The 18054-nt window shown below is 43.3% G+C and overlaps 1 protein-coding gene across 4 annotated transcripts in view; it reads left to right on the top strand.

Annotated features, from left to right (window-relative positions):
* Positions 1-18054, top strand: part of LOC146805099 (CD99 antigen-like) — a 262650-nt gene that overhangs the window by 158078 nt on the left and 86518 nt on the right. For all 4 annotated transcript variants that reach the window (XM_085622237.1, XM_085622239.1, XM_085622238.1 and 1 more), the window contains exon 6: positions 3622-3666. In XM_085622237.1, coding sequence (XP_085478363.1) covers positions 3622-3666 — 45 coding nt within the window. The remainder of the gene's footprint in view (positions 1-3621; positions 3667-18054) is intronic.

The following is an 18054-nucleotide window of genomic DNA, read 5'->3' as shown; positions in this document are numbered from 1 at the left end:
GTCTGTGGAGGTTCCATCAGAGGCATAAACGGAACATTTGTGGCTTTTTTAGGGATGCTATGCGGGCCACCCCACATATTCTGCGATCACTGTGTGCTCAATGATTCATGCTAAGGTAGCGTCCAGTTCTCTCTCTCTCTCTCTCTCTCTCTCTCTCTCTCTCTCTCTCTCTCTCTCTCTCTCTCTCTCTCTCTCTCTCTCTCTCTTTCTCTCCCCTCCCCATGGGATTAGAAAGGAGTCAATGGAATAGGAGTAACAGGGCTCTCAGTAGTAACTTGATCCATTTTACCAGTGTGCAACATACTATTGGAGAGGAAATTGCTTATTCATTAAAATACCCCTGTGTTTGAGCGTAGTCTAGAGTGTGCTTATATATAGCAAATGTTATTAAAAGGTATTGAAAGGTGAAGGCAATTTTTCAAAACCCTTAATACTTCTGCATTAGTATATTAATGTCAACTAGTACTCTATACAGCCATTGTGTATCTGATATTGTGAAGATGTTCTTTTGCAGCTTAAATCTCTCCCAGATTCACATCCTGTGCATTATTCTGCCATCTAGGTGTTGGGTCCGGGATTGTTTTATTACTACTTTCTTTTTTAGGTCTCGGCTCGAAGGCTGCGCTTGCGCAGTCTCGATCCGAGATTTAATGACTTGGAGAAGAGGGGCTTGAACCCGCCCCTCTTCTCCCCTGTTCTCCATTGGCTGGCCTCTTCAATGCTGGCCAGCCATTGGAGAAGAGGTCCCGTCACTCCGATAAGGCCCCGTCCTTTTCGGATCGGGGGGCGTGTTTTTTGCAGAAAGTCTAATTATCTCCTCCAGCCAATGGCTGGAGGAGATAACAGCAAAACACGCCCCCGAATCCGAAATCGCCGCTGCCTTTCTCCGAGGCATTTCTGCTCTAACCTCGGAGAAAGGCAGTAGTGTGCTTGCAGTGGAAAAGTCTTTTGAATTTGGATACCATTAGTTCGAGTTCGCCACAAACCACAAAAGTGAGTAAAATTATTTTAAACACAACGTGTTTTAGAAAAAATAATATCAAAGAGTGCAGTATTGAAGAATGCTAAATATTATAGAGATGTTGTCGTCAGCGTCGAGTGAATGGCAAAGATGTGTATATGTAGTCGGAGGAGGGGTGGGCAGACTCCAGCTCTGTCTTTGAAGGGTGAGACACGCTCCCTTGCTCCATGCTCTCGCTTCACAGGGCCTGCTCCGGAGTGAGGAGAGGGCCTCAAGCTCCATCCGCGGTCCTCTCCGTCCGGTGTCACCGAATTCCCTAAATAAGAGAAGAGACGGGCGGGGGAGGGCGCGAGATAGCGGAAGAGCACACCCTGCGGCCCCATGTTTGGGCTGCGCCGCTACCCTCCTGCGCACTTTCTCTCTCTCTGCCGGGATCCCTGCGTGGTCTCCGGAGAGCAGGGTATCTGTTTAGATTCGAGCTCTAAATTTAGCCCTGATTGCCTGTTGTTCGTTCCCCTCCCACATCCTCCTGCTGTTGTGCCGTTTGTTAGGTCACTCCCTGGCCTCTGTTGACTCTTGTGCGAGGGGGGCTGTGCGCAGGAGGGTAAGGGGATGTGGGTGGGAGGTCAAGGAGGGGTGCAAGGACTGCTCTGGCGGACGACCCTCACCTACTGCGAAGATGGAGGTAAAGTGCCTTTTCCTCTTGAAAATGTATTATGTCGACCCTTCACTAAAAGCATGTGTTCTGGCGTCACAGAGCAGAGCTGTAATACTTGTGTTTCTTTCGTCGACACCACCACAAACGCACTGTTTTTGAGAATAGTTTGCATCTCGAACGTATTCAAGTTATCATCATCCGACGGATGAACGGCTGAGCCAGCACTACTGAGATTTACACTAAAGCTGAGCTAATTGCAATTTACTTTTGAGTGAGCAAAGCGTCTACGGTGCCTACCGCATACGGATTTAACTCTATGCGCTGAAGTGCATCGCGGACGCGTAGAACGATGTGGACTGCTACGGGTAGGGTGACCACATGGCCCCATCGCCCTTCTTTTCATTTCCTGGCCTTTGCTTTTACATGTCATTGTTATCAGGGGTGGTGGTCCCGTTAAAATGAACCAAGACTACAACTCCCAGGATGCACTGGTAAAAGAAAAGGCCACGAATGGGAAAGTGATATTCCGGTGACATGGAACTATCTTGGGTGTGAGGGCAAGGATGGCACTCTACTGGTCACGGAAGAAGACCCTCCCCTTGGTTGCAGGAGTTCAAATGGTTTCTGGGCGCTACTGGTTTCGACATCGGGGGCTTGGGTGGCCGTTGTTTATTTAGCACGGCCAATGAAGCGCTTTGCGCAGGGCAGAGGGTACTCTAAGCCCATTTACAAGAGCTCACGGGGTGCAGTCGTGCTGCTAACAAAGAAATGCGAACATTTCACAGCAGAGCAGCTACCAGGGGGTGGGAGATGAGGGGGTCGCTTGATTTCTCTTCTTAATGTCATGTTAAGAGGATAATATTTTTAGCACAGAAACAAGAACGGTGAAGATAGTGACGCATTAGGTATATATTTTACGCCCGGAAGTAAACATCCAAACTTCTGGTGCAACTTTTCAAGAGGGGTCAGTGGGCTCAGCGCCTGCTGCGGAGATTGGTGTGTATGTTGAGGGGCAGAGGTCCGAACTTCATAAGGCCTACTCAGCCTTTCATCTTTCTAAGGTTGATAGTGTGCAATACACAGCTGTATAATGACAGCAGGTAGTCTGTAAACTCCAATCAACAATCAGTGTGACGTGAATCGTCACAAGCCTTGCAAAGGACCAGATTTGTACACAGAGTGTAACAGCTGCATGGGATCACACTTGTATGCTTGTGATTGGGAGGGTTTGGGGAATAGAAGCACAGGACCATACCGTGATTTGCCCAGGATCACATGATGTAGTCGAGGGGTGGGGGTGAAGCAGAAGCCGTCCTTATGTAATATTTGTTCTCCAAAGGGGGCATTAGCAGTGACCACAACCCCACGAGACTACGTCCAGCTTCTCCCTCTTTGCTTATCTTCAAATAATGTTTGGAACATTATATACACTTCGTAAAAACAAACTTCTGGTTGTTTTGCAAAGGTGTGTGGATGTCACGGAAAATCTACGTTTTTTCTGTAGCCTTCGAAGAGGGCTTTGTAGCCTGTAAAGCTGTCACCTTTGCATTTGTTTTCAACTGTTCCAGTAGCGGGTATCATAACCTGAAGCATCCGAAACAAGCATTTACAATGCAATGGTCTCGGCATTGTTAAAGTTAGAGCTATTGGCATTGCTCATGACATTATTTTTGTCTTTAAAACATCTCTCTCTCTCTCACAAAAATAAGACTTATTTTTGTGAGAGAGAGACAGAGATGTTTTAAAAACAAAAATAATGTCATGAGCAATGCCAATAGCTCTAACTTTAACAATGCCGAGACCATTGCATTGTAAATGCTTGTTTCTAGTGGGCCTGGCCCTGGGTGCAGCCGGTATGAGTCAATAAGACATGCCTTTGTTACTCGCTACGCCCATGTAATTGAATTTGCTTGTGACTCAAATAGACAGCCTTTTTTATTAATAAGGGTGTCTGTCCTGCTTGATTATTTGTATTGAAGTTTTTTTTCTTTTCTTGGTAAAGATGATTTCGATTTGGCTGGGGCACTTGACGAAGATTCCAATTTACGTAAGTAGTCATTGCATTGACCCTATCATTTGCAGCCTATTTATCCCGTTTATTTCATATTGATAATTGTGCTGTGCTGTGTTGATGCCATGTGTTCATTCATCTGCTGTAAGTTTTCTTTCATGATGACGAAAAGTCTATAGCACATAAAAAGACAGTGATCGAATGAAAGCTTGAATTGGCGTCAGTCACTTTTGCTCACTTGGGAATGCATTCTATTCCATTGGATTTCGCTTTTCGGAAGGCAACGTCTACAAAGCCAACACTTATGACTATTTCCGTGTCTGTTGTTGCACAGAGGACACTATTTAGTCTCACGATTGATCCCAATTCTCACTGCTATTTGTTTTTGATCTTGACTCAGTAGCTTTTGTCCTCTTTTAAGTTCAAAAGGTTTTTATTGAATAAGTAAAGGTGTCAATACATGAGAAAGAATACAAACATATCTTCAAATAGAGGAGAAAAGTAAAACATGGTAATGAAAATATACAATTGATCAGAGGATAACAAAAGTTTGAGGCTAAATAACAAAAAACAGAGTTGGTAATAATGAGCAATAAAGTAACTTATATAGAGAGAATAGTGCAAATGAAAAGCAATGTCACTCAAGGAGGCTTAGAGACCTCTTGCTGAATAGGTGATACATGAGAGGAGCGTTTAGCACAGGTATCTAGGTACAAGGTTACAGGAAGCCATAAATCATGTCGTTTAGCAGCTAAACTAAGGGGGTGCACAAAAACAGTATCTAGCCTGTGATTATAACAAACATTGTACCACCATGCTTTAAAAGAAATATTCGTAAAGTTTTTCCAGTTGACGGTGATTTGCTGGAAAGCAACAGCTAACAACAAATCAACAATTTGCGTGTTAAGATCAGTGTCATCCCAACAAGGAGAAAGGCTCCCTAAAAAAATATTGACAAAAGAGAAGGGGGATGTAGTGTGGAGTATGGCATTGATTTGGGCCCAGACTAGTGTCCAGAAATCTTGCGTGAAAGTGCAAGAGAAAAGCATGTGAAAAAGAGTGGCGTTAGGAGCAGAACAGGACCAACAGAGATCCGGTGTAGAAGAAAATCTCTTATTCAACACCTGGGGAGAAAAGAGAAGTCTGTTGTATATGAAGAAAAGAGTTTGTGTAAGGGAAGCAGCTCTAGATGTCTTGCGAAGTTTGGTCCATAATTTATCCCAAAGGGAGGTGGGCCAAGAAATGGCAAGGTCAGATTCCCATTGTTCCTCAACTTTGGATTTTGGTCTAGGTGTGAGGATTGTATGAAATGAGTGGTATAATGAGGAGGCTGTAGGGTGAGTACGCAAGAAGGAATGAAGCTGTGAGGTAGGATTGGGAGGGTGAGGATGCACGCGGGGGTTAGAGAGAAGAGCATAAGTGGACATGACTGCATTTTTAAGCGCAAGATACTTGCAGGCAAAAGAACGGGGAAGATGAAAGTGTTGGCTGAGAACGGAGAAGGATGAGAAATCAGAATTAGAGAAGAGTTGAGATACCCAGATTAAACCCCTCTGTCTCCAGGTTTTCCAGTAAAAGGGCTTGCGATTGATGGTTATACTGTTGTTGTGCCAGATAGTAGAGTTAAGAAACTCTGTTACAGAGGAAGGGGGGCCTGGGGAGGTGGAGAGAAGCAGCTTGGCCGTAAACTTATGGATAGGAATGGAGGAAAAGTGAGGCTTACGAGAGAATGAGAGGTATTCAGCAAAAGTGAAGGGGGATAAGGAAAGTCGCTCAATGATAACCCATAAGGGGGACGGCTCGGCAGGGTCTTGCAGCCAATGGGAAGCTTGCCGCAGAAGGAATGCCTTGTGGTAAGCGGGAAAATTCGGAAAATTAACTCCACCCTCAGACTTGGGGAGTTGCAATCTGAGCAGGGACATACGTGGTTTTTTGCCGGACCAGAGAAAGGAAGAGAGAATAGTGTTAATTTTCTTAAAGAACTTAGCAGGGATAGGAATTGGGATGTTGGAGATGGTGTAGAGGACTAACGGGGAGAGCATCATTTTAATCGTATCAAGACGACCTCACCAGGAGAGGTATAATGGGTGCCATCTGGAAGTGAGGTCGGATAATTTCTGGATGCATTTATTGAGGCACAACGAAACAGTGTCAGAGAGGGAGGAAGTAATGTGTAAACCTAGATATTTGATGTGTGAGGGGCTCCAAGTAAAATTGGACGCCATAAAGTCCGGTTTAAAAGTGTACTTAGTAAGGGGTAAAATCTCACACTTGTCATTGTTTAACTTATAACCTGAGATCTGAGAGTAATCATGGACTTCAGTTAGAAATGCGGGAATGGAAGTTGTGGGGTTAGACATGAATAATAAAATATCGTCTGCGTAGGCAGCAAGTTTAATGTTAGTGTGGGAAACTTGGAAGCCGTGTAAGTTGGGATTCTGACGAAGCTTTGAAAGAAAAGGTTCCAGGGCCAAATTAAAAAGAAAAGGGGAAAGAGGGCATCCCTGACGAACGCCCCTACCTAGATTGAAAAAAGAGGAAACTAGACCGTTGGCGCAAACCGCCGCTCTAGGGCTGGAGTAAAGGAAGGAGATAAAAGAGATGAAACGTGGGCCAAATCCAAACCATTTGAGGGCGGAGAAAAGAAAAGTCCACTCCACCCTATCGAACGCTTTTTCTGCATCTAGGGCAATGGCTGCTAGTGAATGTTGGAACTGTGGAGATTTAGAAAGGACATTAAACAAAAGTCTGGTGTTATCTGTGATGAAGCGACCTTTGACGAAGCCAGATTGTTCAGGGCCTAGCAACTCGGGAAGATAGGGGTCCAATCTAATGGCGAGAGATTTGGCATACAATTTATAATCAATGTTGACCAAAGAAATTGGTCTGTAATTCTTACAGTGCTGGGTGTCTTTGCCTTCTTTGGGGATGATACAAATGTGGGCGTCTGAGAATGTACCTGAGGAAGAGCCATTTAATATGAAGGAATCAATAAGGGAGTGGAGTCTGGGTAACAACAATTTGGAGAAATGCAGATAAAATTCAACTGTGAATCCGTCTGGCCCAGGGGCCTTGTCCCTCTTGAGTGACTGAAGTGCTGTAAGTAATTCATCGCTGGAGATTGGTGATTCAAGGGCGGATAAATCAACAGGGAAATTGGAAGGTGGTTGGATGGTGGCAAAGAAAGTAGCAAGAGAATGAGCAGTGGGGTGCATCTCAGAAGAATAGAGTTTGGAATAAAACTGGGAGAATTGCTCTAAAATATCAACATCTGTATGCTTTAAAACATAATTAACATCGTAGACAGATTCAATATTCAGTTTGTTTTGTTTGACTTTTAAATAATTGGCTAAGACCTTCCCCGCCTTATTTTTACCTCCATAGAATTTAGAACTGGATTTCAACAAATACAATGAAGCATCCTCAGTGGATTGTTTGTTATATTGCATCTTAGCAGCAATGAGAGCAGTCAAACTTTCTTGCGAGTGGGATGTATAGAAGGAATGCTCTAACTTTTTAATCGTGCAAAGGAGGTCACTGGTGCGTTTACGAGCATTCTTGCGTTTAGTAGCTACAAAGCTGATAATAAAACCTCTGGCTGCTGCTTTATAGGCGTCCCAGACAACGTGGATAGGCATAGTGGGTGTGTCATTAATGGTGAAAAATTCTGTGGTGAAGTCTACAAAGGAGGCGGAGAATTTGGGATCGAGGAGTAAGGTGTTGTTGAAGCGCCATCTCTTTGGTCCAGTGGACTTGGGTAAAATATCAATGTTTATCGAAACGGGGGCATGATCAGAAAATAAGATGGGGCCTATGTCAGCGTGGGTGAGGGATTGGGACACATGATGGGAGAGGAAAACATAATCAATACGTGACTGGGAGTGGTGAGTCGGGGAATAGAAGGTGAATTCTTTAGAGGTAGGATTGCAGAGACGCCAGGCGTCAATGAGCTTATGTTGGGATATCGCTTGAGTGAAAAGCTTGTGAGATTTATTAGGGATAAAAGGTGCCTTGGAGTTTCTGTCTAAAAAAGGATCAAGGGGTAGGTTACAATCACCTGCTAAAACAAAATTATCATCAATATATTCAGTAATGCGGGAGGCCATTGCGCGCCAGAAAACCTGATCACCACCAGTAGGGGCGTAGATATTAAGGAGGGAGAGAGGGACGCCTTTTGAGGAGAGTTTGACGTACAACCATCTACCTTCAGGGTCTGATTCAGAAGCTAAGAGCAAATGAGCAAGAGATTTGCGAACCAGTACAACCACACCATTTCTCTTGCCATCACCCGGAGATGAAAATACAGCACCCACCCAACCTCTCTTAAGTTTAGCAGCTTCATCATCAGACAGATGTGTTTCTTGTAAAAAGGCAATATCTACATTTAATTTGGCTAAATGAGAGAGAATTTTTTGTCTCTTGATAGGAGAATGCAGACCTTTAACATTCCAGGATATAATTCGAACTGACATTAAGGATTAATCAAAAAGTGGGTAAATTGGAGAGTAGGACAGCAAGGAAATGCCTCGTAGCGAGCAGGGGCACAAGAAAGAAAAAGAATGAGGTGAGAACTGACGTGATAAAATAAGGAAAGAAGAAAAAATGAGAGAAGAACCAGTGAAGCCATAAATATAGGGGAGAGCCAAGAAAATAGAAAGAATGGTAAGAAGATACAATAATTCTGAGAAATAGTGGTAAATAAGGTCCAAGGGAGAATCAAATAGGTAAAGGGAGATGAATACGAGCAAGAGAGCCAGTATGCAATGGGGAGAAGAAGGAATGACGAAAGAGAAGTGGAGGAGAGCCAAGGAAAAGGTAACGACACCAATAAATCTGAAAGTAACGAGGGAAGAGGTAAGATAAGAAGATATATAACATAGCAAAACATGATAAATAAGGAATAAAGGGTACTTACGAGGGGTAGCAGGGGAAAAATACAATCAGGAACTGGGGACAAGCGGAAACACACGTGGAGATGAGGGGAGGGAGGTAGGGCCAACTGGGAGAGGCAAGGCATTCGGGGTGAGGGAGACATCCAACCAGAGATAACACAACGGAACGCAAAACAATGATCTGTGAGGCGAGAAAAAGAACATGGTTAGAAACTCGAATACAACAAAGATAAGAAACAAACATGTGGTCAAGTGAGGAGCCAGAACAACATTATCAGATGAGAAAATGAAAAATATAATCTTAACTAGAAGTCATACAATCTGAAGAACCTGCAAAAAAATGAATGGATTAAAGCAGAACAAATTAGAGAGTCAAATTGCAACTACAAAAACAAGTCATGGTGGGTGGGAAGAGGGACCAGCTATCTCCATGTCAGGTTGACCACAGGAGTTCAGGAAACTTCGAAGTCGTGCAGGATCTTCATATGTCGTAGTCTTATTATTATGAGTGACCTTAAATAGACAAGGATGAAAAAGTCCATATCTGGCACCAATGAAGCGAAGGTCAGGTCTCATATCTAGGAAAGCCTTGCGACGAGTTGCAGTGGTCCTGGCATAATCCTGCGCAAAGAACAAAGTGGAGCCTGACCATGTGAGGCGAGGAGAGGCTTTGGCGGCTAAGAGGACTTTCAGTAAGTCTGTGTACTCTAGAAAGTACATTATTACACCTCTAGGCTTCGTTGACGTGGAAGGAGAGGAGGAAGCTCGACCAAGCCTGTGGGCACGTTGGATATTCAGTGAAGTGTCTTCAGGTAGGTGAAGAAGCTTCGGGAGAAAGGACTTGAAAAAACTGATGGGATCATTTCCTTCACAACCCTCCACCAAGCCATAAAGACGGAGATTGTTACGTCTGTTGCGATTTTCAAGGTCCTCCACCTGCTTCTGAAGAGAGGAAATCTGCGTGTGCATGTGGGAGATCTTGGACGCGGATTCCTGAAGAGAGGAAACGTCGCGCTCCACCAACGACACTCTTTCGTCCATCGAAGCCCAATTGTCAGTGAGACTCTGCAATTTAGCATTCGTCTCCTCCATGTAAGGGCGCAGGGCCCGTATCTCTTCGAGGATTAGCTCCATTGAGATGGGCGAGGAGGACTTAGGAGGCGAAGGCGGGTCTTTCTTTAACCTCTTAGAGTTCACTTTTGCCGAAGGCTGTGAGGAGATGTCCGCAGTTGATGTCATCTCGGTTGAAGATACGGACTGGGAAGCTTCCAAATGAGCCAGTGCCGTGAATAATTTGGAATTCTTAATATAACTACGTTTTTGAACTTGACTGGAGCAATGCGCCATCAGCACGCTAATGGAACGTGAGGTCAAAAAAAGAAAAAATATCTTATTGCCCAGCTGAAAAAGGACCAGGGAGCAAATTAAAAAAAGGAAGGAAAATGCCAGGCCACAGAATTGGAGTCAAAAATGTTGGAGGCTAGAGTCATAAAGATGGCCGCCGTATATGAAGAAAATTGAAAATTCCAGTCAGCTGAAAAAGGCAGCGAGAATAATCATAGTTGGAGAGAGAAGAGAAAAGTCACCTTAGAGTGCAGGTTATCCACATCTGTGCTTCAGGAGGTGCTGGGGATAGTAGTAAAAGCGTGAGGCGTCCAGGGGATCCATGCGCGGTAAGGCGCGCTGCTGAGGCGACCACAGGCGAGAGTAAACAAGATGGCGGCCGCGGCCGATAACGAGCCGCGACCGAAAATAAAATGGGCTGTAAGACCTAAAATAACTGTGCCTCAGCGCCGAAAAAGGATTAAAAATGATCCTGGCATGTTCCGACAGGGAAGACTGCCCTTTGTTGGTGGAAATTGAGGCGCGAACCGCCGGTAGACCCTGGTGTGGACGGAGCTCCTAGCCGAACGCCGCCATCTCCTTCGGGCGCCAAGCCACGCCCCCAGCTTTTGTCCTCTTCACACTGTAGCGATGCAGCAGGCCTAGTGGAAACGGTTTAAGAGGAAAATGTTATATTACTGTAAATTGGATGTGCGTCAGAAACCTTGACTCCTTACCATGAGCGCTGCTCCAACGTGACATCACTCCCATTGATTCACGCTGTGCAGTGGCAGAACCACTTGAAAAAAGTAATTTAATTTTCAGGTACCAGTACTGATTGCTTTCCAGCGAAGTTTCTTCTCCATACATCAGCACTCTTGGTAGAGGCGCTAAAGAAACCGGAGATTGAGACAGATGTAGTATCACTAAGGGGTTTTCAGGAGGGAGAAGTGGGAGCCCGTAGCCCATGAGTTAGAAGGCCAGAAGAAGGAAAGTTGCCGGAAGCGGCTCTTCTTAGTAAATCCACGGGAGCGAGACAACAACATAAAACGACCATGAGCACCAGGGCGCTCTTCACTACTAGAATATTTTTGGAAAACTACCTCACATGACATTCTTGGGGGGAGGGAAGGGTGGGAGTTGTTTGGTTAATTAAGGATTTTATATTTAGTGGGATATGACCATAGACAAGGCAAGAGGGAATTGGAATCGCAAGATAATCCTGAGCTGTAGAGACTAGTTGATATATGATGACACTATGGGAGGTCAGGGCTTTGAGGAGGGCAGAAATCGTACAAGTAATAATGTCAAGACATTAGATGTTGCAATGTTAGGGGCTAAGGGATACAGCAGATTACAAGGCAGATTGAATGTAACTGCACTGATGACTGTTAAGCAATGCAAGTTGGAATAATAAATGCTCAATAAAAATTAGTTTTAAACAAATGGATCAGCACTCTTGAATATTGCCCTCGGGCCACTGACGACAAAACTCTTCAGACGAAATGGTGAACTAAAAATCCTTCATCCTAGATCCTCTGTCACTCCCCAAGATATATTCCCACGTCTTCTCCTCAGGGACAGCTAAACCTTTACTTCTTCTTTTATGGAAGATGTAGCTGTTAATCTGCGGAATCCCAAATTTGGTCTGTTTGTTCCTTTCTACTTTTTATATTAGTCGTCTACTTAAGGTGCCAATGAGTTTCTTATTTGTCATTCTGTGTTTAGTAGAATATAAAGTGTCATTCCGCACAACTAGCTGAGGTTTACCTGACTTTGACTTTGAATTTGTTTGATGCTTGAAAATAAACAAGCTATTAATGTCTGACTTCAAAAGGTGGGGAATGTGTCTTAAGCTGATACCTACCCCTATATGGTCAGGTTTGGTCCTTTTAGCCAGTCAAAAGTGGTGGATGAAGATCTGCAGTTCTTTCCTGACTCTGAGTGCTAGGACATAATCCCTCTGAATGGTAACAGAAGTAACCTCAGCCTTGTTTGACCTCATCAGTGAGGTACATCTTGGGTTCCGCGGGTCAAGAGAGCGCGGGCAGGAGGGCGCTCCTTTCTTGCTCTAGCCCTAAACTTTGGAACTCCCTCCCTCCCTGCTGGTATTTGAAAAATCCAAAATCACATGTTGCTCCGTAAAGCCATAAAACCCCATAGTTTATCTATCTAATTTGTCTTTTTGTGAGTCTCTCTGTCTGCCCTATGTTAGTTGGTGATTAGCGCTGGAAGGCTCCTTTGCTGGGGCAGCTATGCACTCTTAAAACTTATAACATAACAGTGGCATATCTGGCTTGGCACCAACGTATTGATGCTCTTGCAACTGAAAATAAGGGCTGGAATTCCTTGAACTAATTTCTGTCACCAGTAATTACTTGAGCTATGTTCCGTTAAATTGAAATGAAATGAAATAAGGGTTTTTGTAGAGCACGTGTTTGCCGTGGCGTCTTAGCTTATCTATACAAGGACCGTCGCAGTCGGCTAAGGTGTATGACCGAATAGCCATGTTTTCAAGGCCTTTCTAAACAGTAGCAAGTTGCTTTGCTTTCTGAGACCGATAGGCATCGTGTTCCATAGTTTAGGTGCCTGGTGCAGGAAACTTCTACCACCCCACTTTAACGTCCTGATCCTTTGGACCACCAACAGAGAGGCTGATGCTGATCTAAGCTCTCGCTGTGGGGTATAGCGCTTAATGTGTTGATTAAGGTAGGCTGACCCAGTCCCATGCAGGGTCTTATGCAGGATGCACAGGGATTGAAAATGAATCCTTGCCTGGACTGGTAGCCAGGGCAGGTCTCGGATAGCTTGGCTAATAGTGCTGAATTTTGGAATTTTGAGGAGTATGCGAGCCGCCACTTTCTGTAAAATCTGCAATTTGCGTATTACACTCCTTTTTGCACCCAAGTAGAGGGCCTTACAATAATCAATCTTGGAAAGTACTAATGCAGTGATGACTGTCTTTCTGAGGGCCATGGGGATAAAAGGTAAAATCTTACAAAGAACCTTCAAAGTGTAAAAGCATGCGGAGGTAGTATTATTTAGTTGGTCAGATAGAGAGAGCTGGTCGTCTATTTTGACCCCAAGATTTTTAACTTGACAGGCAAAGGGCAGGTCCCGGCTACTTCAGGCCACCAGGTGGAGTTCCAAATGGAAGTGTCATTTCCAAACATGACCACTTCGGTCTTTCCGGTATTTAATTTTAAACAACTTTCCGACATCCAAGTAATAATGTGACTCATACAGTTATTAAAACTAAGTGCCACTCCCTCAGGTTTGGATGTTAGGGAGACGACTATTTGTGTGTCGTCGGCATAACATACAACTTTAAAACCATGGGAGCGTATGAGTTTGGTTAGTGGGGTGACGTAAACATTGAATAGGGTAGGGGAAAGTGATGATCCCTGAGGGACACCACATGGCAGGGCATATGGGCGCGACTTATGTTCATCCATCTTAATGGATTGCTCTCTACCAGTTAGGTATGATCGGAGAATGTCTGAGGCCTTGTTTACAACTCCTATATCGTCCAGGCGCTGAATGAGAGTATGGTGATCAACTGTATCAAACGCGGCCGATAGGTCGAGTAAAACCAGTAATCTCCCCCTCCATCGAGATGGATACGTATGTCCTCTGTAGCAGCGATCAGTGCAGATTCTGTGCTGTGACAGGGACGGAAACCATGTTGCGCTGAGTCAAGTTTATCATTTACCTCTATGAAGGATAGTAATTCTTCATTGAGAGCTTTTTCCAGTACTTTTGAGGGGAATTGTAAGCTTGAAATTGGCCGATAGCTGCTAACCTCGATGGGGTCCAAGGTTGGCTTCTTCAGAATGGGCCTTACTAAGGACTTTTTCCAAATATCAGGAAAATGCCCAGAGCACAGAATGTTGTTTAGAAGAGGTGTTAATTTATGTGCTATTATACTGGGTGCCATGTGGAAGACCGTGGCAGGGGTTCAAGGGGGAACCCGACTTTGTTGCCAGCATTAGCTTCTCTACTCCGTCTACTGTTAGAGTATGGAACTCATGTAGGAAGACCTGCGTGGTCTCATTGTCATGGTGAGATTGGCATGATTTTGCCCCTATTTTGCTATTAGAGAACTCATCATAGACCTTGACTACTTTATCACAAAAGAAGTCTGCTAGTTTATTGCAGAACTGATTAGTGGGATTTAGCTGTTTGCTGTTGCCAAAATTGGATAGAGCAGAAACAGTCTTAAAAAGCTCTCTGGCTGAGTTCTTAGAGGCCATAACTTTCTCCGTAAAGAAGCTAGATTTTGCTGAGATTATTGCGTTTTTGTAAATTACTAGTGCCTCATTGTTACTGTGTTATCATTATCAGAGCAATCTTTCCTCCATATTCGCTCCTTGGTTCTACACTTTCTCTTTAGCTCTTTGAGCTCAATGAAGTACCATGGGGCTGAAAGTGCTCTGTTGCTAGTATGTATGAGGGTTTCTGGTGCTAACTTCTGTGCAACTTGATTGATCCAACTATTAAAATTACAAGCTGCTGAGTCTGGGTCAACATCTAGTTGCGGCTCTTGGGACTGTAGGGCAATTTCTAAGTTAGGGGTATTTATTTGACTCCAGCATTATACTAACCCTGCCTTGTTTTTCTTCTGTTCTCTGACGACTGATTCTGTCAGTATTAAATCAAAGAATATAGCCTTGTGATCAGTCCAGATCAGAGGCAGTGTGTTCCTAAATTTCAGTTGCGGATGGTTTGTAAAAATACCGTCTAGTGTGTGATTCCCTTTGTGGGTGGACTCTGTAATGATTTGCTTAAAGTCTAAACTTCTAAGCACGTCAACTAAATTGTTTGTGGCGCAACTTTCAGTGCACTCCAAGTGAAAGTTGAGGTCCCCAAGTATGGAAAAGTTGGCATGTTCCATACAAGACCCCATTATGGTAGCAATCAATTCAATAAAACGGTTTCTAGGCCCTGGTGGTCTATAAATTAGTAGCCCATTGAAAACATGGGTGTTACTACATTTAAATGAAAATTGAATGGCTTCTTCTATTAGTTGAGGGATGCCAGAGAAGGTAGTTTTAATATGGGAGCGGTAAACAATAGCCACTCCCCCACCTCATTGTCCCTCTCTGTCAGATCTATGGAGAAGATATCCATTGGGTATAGCAAATCAGAGCTGTGAAGAAATGTCTCGGTAAAAGAAACATTGTCAGGTTTGAACTGGTCGAGAAAGTCGGCTATTTCAATTTTATGCTTAGGAAGTGATCTTACGTTCAGCAGCACACAACTTAGGGAGTATTTCTTAGATTTGTCAGAACTTTTCGACAAGCCTAAATGTAAATCAGGCCTAGAGTGGAGATTAGAACAATTAGTATCAATGAGATAGCTACATGTAGAGCATTGGTATCTTAGTGAGTTACAGTGGGGAAATATTGGAACACATCTCTTTTTCTCACCCCTTTCACAAATAGACAACAAATTTGCCTTTGTGTAGGTGATTGTTGCATATTGACCAGGGGTTCTGGTGCATGGCGCAGTCTGTGCGCGGATGGGCTTAGATGGGCTTGCCTTTGGCGCGTCGGTGGTGCAACCGCTGCACACGTCCGCTGCTCGGTCGCGTAAGCATGGCCTTTTGTAGAGGGTCGGGTCACGTGACGCTCTAGCTGAATGCTTGAACTGCTAGAGCGTATTTAGTTCTCTTTTTTAGCGGGTTCCTGGATAGCAGCATTGATTAGTGCAAAATAGTGTCGCAGTGCTGAGTTCAAGCAAATTCATACAATTTCATACAATTTTAAAAGGTGGCAGTATTTCTAGATATAAAAACAACTAACACAGATTTTAAACTAAAATCATGAGCACTCGCTCCCCCCAAAGTGGTTTAGAGCGCTCCCTGCAGCAATATAGGCAGCACTTTACCGTCGCATAAGCATGGCCTTTTGTAGAGGGTTGGGTCACATGACCCTCTAGCTGAACGCTTGAACTGCTAGAGCGTAACCTAGAGACACGAGAATGGCGGCCCGCCGTAACATACGGGACCTTTCTAGCAGCATTTAGTTCTCTTTTTTAAAATGAAAGCGGGTTCCGGGATAGCAGCATTGATTAGTGCAAAATAGTGTTGCAGTGCTGAGTTCAAGCAAATTCATACAATTTCATACAATTTTAAAAGGTGGCAGTATTTCTAGCTATAAAAACAACTAACACAGATTTTAAACTAAAATCATGAGCACTCCCTCCCCCCAAAGCGGTTTAGAGCGCTCCCTGCAGCAATATAGACAGCCTAATTGCTTATGAGCTTGCCCTTTTCTCTGTAGTCTACTTCCAAATTCATTGTACATCCTGCTTGTCTCCTCGATGAACTGAGAGTGCAATAGCCCACTTTTTGAGGACAGGTTTTGATCCATCTGCATCGGACATGTTAAATTATGGACAGTTTATTTTAGAATGCAGTTAGCCATATTGTCCTGGGAACACTGTGACATGATCTGGACCTGAGTCACCTATTAACGTCTGTATATGGGATAATCTGGCATGTGGTACAGTGCTGGAAGCAATGCACCTTACAGAAAACGTTTACAGCAAGGTCTGCATTTCTGAATAATCGCTCTTTTCCTGAGGATTGCGATTGGCATTCTCAAGTCCCCCATTTATAAAACCTCATATCTGCTGCTTCAACACAGTGAAGAGACACCTTCTAGGTAAGTAGTTGAGGAATTGTAGGATTTATGGGGCACTGAAGGGCTTACCACTCATTAATTGTTTGGTTTCTCTATTATTTAGATTTAGAGCAGTTTTCAAAACAGTAAGCCATGGTGTTCTTCCGCATGGAAGAGTCCTTAAGACTGAGAACATTAGTTAATGCATAAATGCCTAATTTGGCTCTATTCTCTCATGCACTATCTCTTACATGGTAGTAAAAATGTATAACAAACTGAATTGTGCATTTGTAGACTTTTCAAAGGCCTCTGATTGTGTGCTTGGATCAAACCTCTGAATGTAAGACCTCTGCATCATTTAAAATACATCATATGTCAACTTGATTATAATTTCCGTGCTGTAGATAGGTCGTCAACATCAAAAGAAATGCCAGTAGGATACACTGTTGCTCCAGAGAAAAATAGGTGTATTTTGACCCCATATTTAACATCTCTGTTAGTGATTCCTTCACATACTTGAATTTAATCGGGACTAATCCTCCATGAATTTTATAACTGAGACAATTCTGGTGCTCATCTATTTTGATGATCTTCTAACAATGGACCATTTACCCTTAAGGCTTCAAGGAAAGATGACCATTTTTGCAAAGTATTCAAACGATAACCAGCTCTAAATTAACACAGAGAAAATCCAAATTCTTACCATTTCCACATCAAGATAGTGTATGAAAAAAAACAGGCACATGAAATAGCTCATAAAAAACAAACAAAATGAATACAAAAATAGCCAGCAAGCTTTAGAGATAAAGTTCAGTTTGTCATTACAACTGAGCAACACTCCGCCGTCTGATAAGTTGAAGCATGTAATGGTCTTTCTATACATTTTCACACTACCTTTATATTTTTTTGTCAACGCAGTAACCCGAGAAAAGGACACATGATCAAACACATATTCCAGATTGACACATAAAAAGCATTTGTCAGGCTCTTCCTCAGGGGAAGAACGTTGAAAAGACCTTGAAGCAAAGATGCAAGAAGCTATGTTAAAAGGGTGACCGCTACATCTACAGTTCTCTCTTCATTGTGTCAATTTCAGAACAAGGCTTACTTGGACTTTTTCAGAACAGTTAGGCAAAAAGTGCAAAGTAAACATTGGCGAACAAGATGGCAGTAAATGTAAACTATGTGCAATAGTTCAATAATGCTTAGGTTATAGTAGTACTTTAAAGAGGTATAAAAAACAAATACACAGTTGTTGCAAACAGCTGGTTTTATATGTGTGTTGTGTATATATTACGTGCTCAGTAGATTTTGGTACAATAGCAATTTAAAGGTGTCAGTATATTGATATCTGGGACTAATACCTGCTAAGACTATCTTTTCTCTCCTTAGTCAAGCTATAAACAATCTGGCTGGGTTTTTTTATAATTTGACCCAATTTTTTTAGCAGGATCTGAGTCCCCGTTACTCAGCACTTATGTAGTGGAAGTCACTCCTGTAGTAATCAGGCCTGTGTGAAATTGTAATTACACCAGTGTAATTGGTGTAATTTTGCTAGTTTCACATAAGAACATTTTTAAGAA

This window comes from Triturus cristatus, chromosome 8 (assembly GCF_964204655.1).
Source record: "Triturus cristatus chromosome 8, aTriCri1.1, whole genome shotgun sequence".
NCBI lineage: Eukaryota > Metazoa > Chordata > Amphibia > Caudata > Salamandridae > Triturus > Triturus cristatus.
The sequence above is the reverse complement of the archived record's forward strand: the minus strand, read 5'-3'. Positions and strand labels throughout refer to the sequence as shown.